At 33.5% G+C, this 7,198-nt stretch overlaps 1 protein-coding gene across 1 annotated transcript; it reads right to left on the reverse strand.

The window, feature by feature from the left end:
• Positions 1-344: 344 nt before the first annotated feature.
• On the reverse strand, positions 345-7,198 carry LOC145066429 (TMV resistance protein N-like). Its single transcript, XM_079013674.1, has 6 exons — positions 7,043-7,198; positions 5,771-6,378; positions 3,394-4,498; positions 3,090-3,308; positions 1,248-1,952; positions 345-1,167 (listed from the first exon to the last, which is right to left on the reverse strand). The coding sequence occupies exons 2-6, from the start codon at positions 6,355-6,357 to the stop codon at positions 622-624; spliced, it is 3,162 nt and encodes a 1,053-aa protein (XP_078869800.1). The 5' UTR covers positions 6,358-6,378; positions 7,043-7,198; the 3' UTR covers positions 345-621.

Genomic DNA, 7,198 nt, shown 5'->3' on the forward strand with positions numbered 1-7,198 from the left:
TATAGATATATAACATATCCTATTTTGCATTCCAATTCCAAATTACTTACAAACATATGCATATGGCATACATTCTTTTTTGACCAAACAATTTGCCTACATATTATGCATGACAAATATATATTTACGAATTACCATGAATAGGATATAAAAATATACATGCATATATATATATATATATATATATATATATATATATATATATATATATATATATATATATATATATATATATACATATGACATGTATGCATGCTAGATACATACACTTTCATATTTACCAAATTTGCATTCCAGTTTGAAGTTCCATATGACAAGTCCCCCCATGGTTCAGATGTATCATATGAGAAAAACAAACATTTTACCATATCATTCTTGATCTAATTATCAGTTGGTGTGTAATCCTTTTTAACAAAAACAACAGCTATGATCAATAAACAAAAACTAAGAATCTGAGACTAAAGTGAGTCTTGACTCTTGAGTATATTTCTCAGCATAAACTTTGGTTGTCAGTAACAAATACATGAAAGTAAAACTGTTACTGCAGATCATTAATGGTGACACAAAAGATCATTTAGAGGGGAAAACTGGTAGGTAGTCAAATGACCTCTGGGAATATATCTAGTAAACCAGAGGTCTCCATAAAATCTTGATAGAGGAGTTTGAATCATGTTCTATGGTAAATGTCTTTCCATTAATGTCTTTCTTATCCCAAAATTCTGAGGAATCTATTGTGACTTTTGTTGTTTGCATCGGATCACCTTTAGGAATGAGTACAACCCTAAACCTACAGCTATCTGCATACATAGACCCGTCTTCTGAGGAAAACGAAATGAAATTGTATGTTGATTTCAAGCAGGTGATGTTCCTGCTCAATGAACTAAAGGAAACATATCCTACATATGTCGTCTCTTCAGAATGCGCCTCAAGTGTTTCATTAGACTCAGATTGAAAAATGTCGTGTACACCCAAGTTGATGGTTATGTGAGGGTTCCCATTAAATCTCTTGTTTTGGAAGAACATCAAAATCCCAGAAAAGTGATTGTACCAATCATGTGGAAGCAGCATATTATAAGTCTTCACCCACTTGACCCAAACTACAGATGGTCCCCTCCAAATGTCCATGCAATTAAGTTTGACATTGATAAAGTAATATTTGGCGTTTCCCTGCCACAAAACAAACACGTTCAATTATAGGATCAATTACCTTTATTCTTCTCATAAAGAATGAAAATGAAAAGCCAAACCTTGAGCATGGAGTTTAGCAATATGTCACCATCAAGTGGACCAAGTTTGTTATCCCCCCAAAGTGCGACTTTCCACAACCATTTACAGTTTGAAATGTCTCCAAATGTTTCAAGTGACATACAACCATCTGCTAGAACAGCAGCAATACTTGATGGCAGCTCCAATAATTCTACAAGATTGAAGCAGTACGACACATCGAGCCATTTGAGCCGAGGAAGTTGCAAGAGACTAAAATTCAACTGTACAAATCTATTTCCTTTTAGATCGAGTTTTTCCAAGTTGGGTAACTCCCAAACAGCAGTAGATCTGATCATGTGTCCATCTGCCAAATTGCACCAGCCTAGATCCAGCTTTTTTAACCATCCGCAAGAAAACCATAGTCCTATGTGGTTCATGTTGTCAGGTACAAAATTCTCCATATTTTGTTCCATCTTTGAATGGTTAAAAACTATTTCGCACTTTGAGAGAACAATGGTCTCGAGTTTCTTCGACCGGGTAATGTGTGGAAGCATCTTAAGATTGTAACAACCTTCTATTGCTACATAAACAAGCTTTTCCAAATGTCCAAATGATGGATGAATCTCTTCTAAAAGTGCAGATCCGTCAACCATGAATCTTTCAAGGTTCGGAAGCCCCTCAAAATCAGGTGTCTTCATAAGGTTCCTCATGAAAGTAAGACCGATAATCTTCAAATTTGGTAGATACTGTGTACACAAGTGGACATAGTCAAGAGTTTGCCTTAAAACACTCATGTGACGAAAGTCTAGGGACAAAACATGGCTATATATTGTGGGAGACGTTATCTGCAAATTTTCTGTTAGTTACGAACTATTTTTGTAACTTTTTTAAACACATGGACCGTTTCTGTAAAAAATTGCACAAGGACCTTTTTCGTAATTTATTTTCTACACATGAGCCAAACCTGCCAACATACAAAAATCTTAAACGTAGATACTGTTTTTGAAAAAACAAACTGATAGGGACCTTTTCTGTAAATTACAATTTTATAGGGCCTAAATATGCCAATATTGAAAACATTTTATATAAGGACTAAATGTGCCAATATCGAAAACATTTGTGGCAAAAATCTGAAATGCATAAAGCTTACTATTAATTTCCACAAAATTATAGGGACTAAATGTGCCAATATTGAAAACATCTTATATAAGGACTAAATGTGTCAAAATTGAAAACATTTTATATAAGGAGTAAATGTGCCATTATTGAAAACATTTGTAGCAAAAATCTGCAATGCATAAAGTTTACTATTCATTTCTCATTTGCTTTTATTTTAGTTCTCACAATAATATATATATATATATATATATATATATATATATATATATATATATATATATATATATATATATATATATTATTGTGAGAACTAAAAAAAATGTGTGAACTTGCGAACTCATAATCAGTTCATAATTTTTCAACACCAAAAACACCATCTTCTCCAAATGGTGCTCATCAGCAGTCATAAAAAAACCAAAAATAAAAAATGAAAAATCATGAAAGCTCTTTTTTGAGCCTAAATATGGCTTAGACGCACAATTTGAAGAAGATTGGTGTTTTGGTGTTGAAAAATGATGACCTCACAAATCTTTTGGTTCTCAAAAGAACCAGACTCTCTCTCTCTCTCTCTCTCTCTCTCTCTCTCTCTCTCTCTCTCTCTCTATATATATATATATATATATATATATATATATATATATATATATATATAGAAGTAAATAATCAAACAATAAAATCGAAAAATGAGCTGATTTAAATAGTTACAGTTTCAGCTTTAAACATGTTTACTACTTTGTTTTCATGTATTAAACAATAATAATTACCTTGTACCCCTCCCAAAGTTGTTTTGCATTGAAGCCATGTAATGATAGACAACAAAGCTCCCTCCGTGGAAAACTATCTGACATTAAAAATGTTCTCTCATCCGATCCTGGAGGGTTTCCCAAAATAATCCACCTCAGTTTGTTCATGCTTGCAGCAACCTCAAGAACTCGTTGTGCTTTGTTAGTCCTAGAATATATAGCTTCAATCTTGTCAAGGTTCTGGGAGAACAAAATGGTGTCAGGATTGAGTTCAATTTTTCTTTTTTTATAAATAAATATCTTGAAAATCTAGCTTAACCATTACCGTTGTTGCATCCACATCACATATTGTTGCAACATCTTCCTCCTTCCAAACTCTGCTATGTTTTTCTGGATTCTTAGGGTGTTTCCCTCTAACAATGTAGTGTGCCATTTCTTCTACCAGATCATGCATATCAAAAGCCCCATATTCTGAAATAGTTACAAGAGCCTTTTGTACCAACACCTTTATGCCTATAACAGGGTAATAACCACAAGCATCAAGTACCATCATTACCTCTTCATTGTTAGGCTCGCCTCTAAAGAAACATGCGATGTCTAGGAACAACTCTTTTTCTAGGAGAGTAAGTCCATCAAAGCTGATTTTTAGCTTTTCCAAAATATTAGCATCTGGAATTTCTTTCAATCTAGCCAAGGCACTCCTCCACTCATCCATCTCTTTGTCACATAGAAACCGACCAAGAACTCTAAGTGCCAATGGGAGTCCTCCAGCATAAGAAACCACATCTCTTGAAAGCTGCTCATACTCTTCTAAACGTATGTGTCCCTGGGGTGCATGCTTGCAGAAGAGCTTCATAGCCTCATCATTACTTAACAACCTAATATTGTGTACCACATCTACTTTGTGTCCGGTTAATACATGCTCATCTCTTGTTGTGATTAATATCCGGCTTCCTTCACCGAACCAATCACGTGATCCAGCTAAATCTTCTAGGTGTTCAAGGTTGTCAACATCATCAAGAACAATCAACACCTTTCGATGTTGTAACCTATCCTTTATCATGCGCCTTCCTTCTTCAACTCTTCGTACCTCCACTTGCTTCTGTTTCAAAACGTCTGAAAGAATTTTTTGTTGCAAGTTTTCCAAACCGTTATTTTTACTTGATTCACCCCTGACATTTTTTAGAAAGCAGCAACCATCAAACTTGCTAGAGATTTCATCAAAAATAGAAGAGGCAAGAGTAGTCTTGCCACCGCCCCCAACTCCCCATATTCCAATCATCCTTTTACCACCAAACTCTATCTGCAACTTTGATATCAAATCTTGCATGCGAGTCTTCATTCCAATCAGGTTGTCATCCTCAACTGATGTTGGATGCAACCTTTGTGAAATTGTCTCAACAATTTCTTCAATGGCCTTCGACTCATCCCTGCACATAGTGGATATAGAAGGATAAGTAACACGCCTTGACACGGACAAAATGAGGTCTTGTCCAATCTTCCATGTTCCATGAAATAAGGGAAATTAAGGAGTCCTAAGTATTTCTTAATCACATTTCAAATTTCAATAGAACTTGTAAAGTCAGTATCATAAGTATTCCTAACAAGTTTCATGAGAAAGGCCAAATAGATCCATGCACAGGAAAATGCAAAAGAGATATAGTGGGCTTGTCGTTAGAAGTGTCAGTGAGATGATAAGTGTTAACTTAATATTACAATTGAGTGAAGTCCATCATAAAACTTAGTTTGAGCTTTATATATAATCCTATGACTTAGGATATCTTTAATTTGGCAAAGGCAACGATCCACTAATTATTATCTTTGACATATATGCTAATGAGAGCCGATAGCACAAGAATTTATATTCAGTGAAGCCGTGAAAACATCTCACAATCTTTTATATATGGTACTCCCTCCGTCTCATATTAACAGTCCATGTTTCCTTTTTGGTTTGTCCCAAAATAATAGCCTACTCCTAAAAATAAATGTCTTTTACCATAATACCCCTCATTATCAATTAAATTACCATGAATTAAATGCAACTACCATTGAATTATATTCAACAAAAGGGTAACAATGTCATTTCATTTAATAAAGTTAATGATAATTAATGTTTCCTTAATTTGTGTGTTTTTTGTCTGTGGACAATTATTTTGGGACAGAAGGAGTACTTAATTATATCCCCTATGCATGTGGGAAATTCTTTTCAGATGGATGAATTTTTATCAAAAAATATAAATTAAAACTTATGTCGTATATGCAAAAGATAACTAATACATTTAAAACAAAAAATCCATATAAAATTTTGAGAGTTATATTGAAGGAAAGAAAATAAGGAAAAACAAGATAAAAAGAGTACAAGATATTATACGAGAAGCAAATTTTAAGTTTATACACAAATCAAAAGAATTTGAATAAAATTCAATAAATTATATAACTTGATTTGTTAGTGGTGATGTTATCTGCAGCATGGATAGTAACACCATATTTTCTTGTAGCAAATAATATATTTGTAAGATAACTGTTATGAAAATAACTACAAATATATTGTACATGTAAATGTAAATCATAATCATCACAACTTCAATAATAAAAGGAATGCTCTAATAATCTTTAAAATGCTCAATCCAATACAAGTCTTCACCTACTTTCTTATTTCCAAAGAACATTTAAAAAAAAAATAGTAAAATAAAGATATTTACCTGTTGGCAATAAACCATCCAGATATGTTACTTGCATCCACGATTGCTTTTCTCCATGATTCAACCTTTGTCTTAATCTCTGAGTGCTGTTTGGTATATTCTTCATTGTATTCCCTTTTTCGTTCAAACGGTGCAAAGAACCACCCACAAGGGTCAATTATAAATGCCTGAACCAAAGATTTGATTTTGTCAGTGTTCTTGAGCTCGTGTTTAGCAAACGCTTCTCCATATTTTTCTTTTTGATTTCGCACATAAGACGGATCCACGTCATAAAATATAGGCATAACTACTTGGCCTCTCGTTTCCTTGCATTCCATAATATGTGAAAGTTCCTCTAAACACCACGATGAATCTGCATAGTTTTCAGAGAATACGATGACAGCAAGTTGTGATCCTTCAATAGCCTTCATAAGGGCTGGACTGATTGATTCGCCACGAGGAAGTGTTTCATCATCTTTGTAAGTGTAGATCCCTTTTTCTACAAGAGCTTTGTAGAGATGGCCCACAAGATTCTGACGAGTATCTTCTCCTCTAAAACTAAGGAAAACATGGTACTCCCATGGCTGAGATGATGATGAAGATGCCATTGATGTAAAGAAGATATTTACCTGTTATATTTTACAACTTTACAATTATATTATGTATAAAAACAATCCCGTGATCCCAAAGCCTCCTATCATTCCCTTATAATATGAGACTTTAACTTTCTCTCAGACTCTTTACCACCATTCTCAATTACTAGGTTCATCATACTTCGATGTCAAACAATGGTGATAAACAATCATTAATTCATTATAATCTCAGGCCCAATTAATCATACTTAACTCATTATACACATATCAGAACGTAGCAATATATTAATTTAAATAGTGCCAACTACTCAATAAACACAGCAGCGCACACTGGGGATCAATCCCCTCTCAAAGCATCGTTTAAATTAATGTCCCCATCCACCTGTTCGATTTGCTTTTTGTATCCACAACACATATAAACATCATTACACTCATTTACCCCTAATTACATTCGTTTATAACATACACAACAGCATATTAACTTCAAAAAGTTATTAACTTACTCAATTTAACTATACTAATTCAAAAACTTCACAACTTTGACTAAATTAGGTCAACATACGTTTCTGAAATTCCAGATCGACATTTCTCTTAGATTATTGATAAGATTTACTCAATAACTGGTATAAATCTTCATTAACATTTCAATTTCTTTATTGATAACTTATACTTTATCAATTTATCAGTTTGAGGAACATACCTCAAATTTCAAACAGCACCGAAATTAAGCAGAGTTCACTTTGCAATTAACTTATTTTGCAAGATTATACTTCAATTACTTCCTTAATTTCTTCTTTCAACGTTGATCGATTTGAGTTCATGGATAGCTTCCTCCTCTTTAAATGTTAACCAGGGA

Source organism: Lactuca serriola, chromosome 8, assembly GCF_051521515.1.
Source record: "Lactuca serriola cultivar US96UC23 chromosome 8, Lser_US96UC23_V15, whole genome shotgun sequence".
Lineage (NCBI taxonomy): Eukaryota > Viridiplantae > Streptophyta > Magnoliopsida > Asterales > Asteraceae > Lactuca > Lactuca serriola.

Excerpts from the sequence above, each read along its gene's own strand:
- LOC145066429 (XM_079013674.1), bottom strand. The coding sequence starts at position 6,357 with ATGGCATCTTCATCATCATCTCAGCCATGGGAGTACCATGTTTTCCTT. Across the intron at positions 4,499-5,770 it reads GGATGGTTTATTGCCAACAG|GGATGAGTCGAAGGCCATTG; the intron begins GTAAATATCTTT and ends CACTATGTGCAG. Across the intron at positions 1,168-1,247 it reads TGCTAAACTCCATGCTCAAG|GGAAACGCCAAATATTACTT; the intron begins GTTTGGCTTTTC and ends GTTTTGTGGCAG.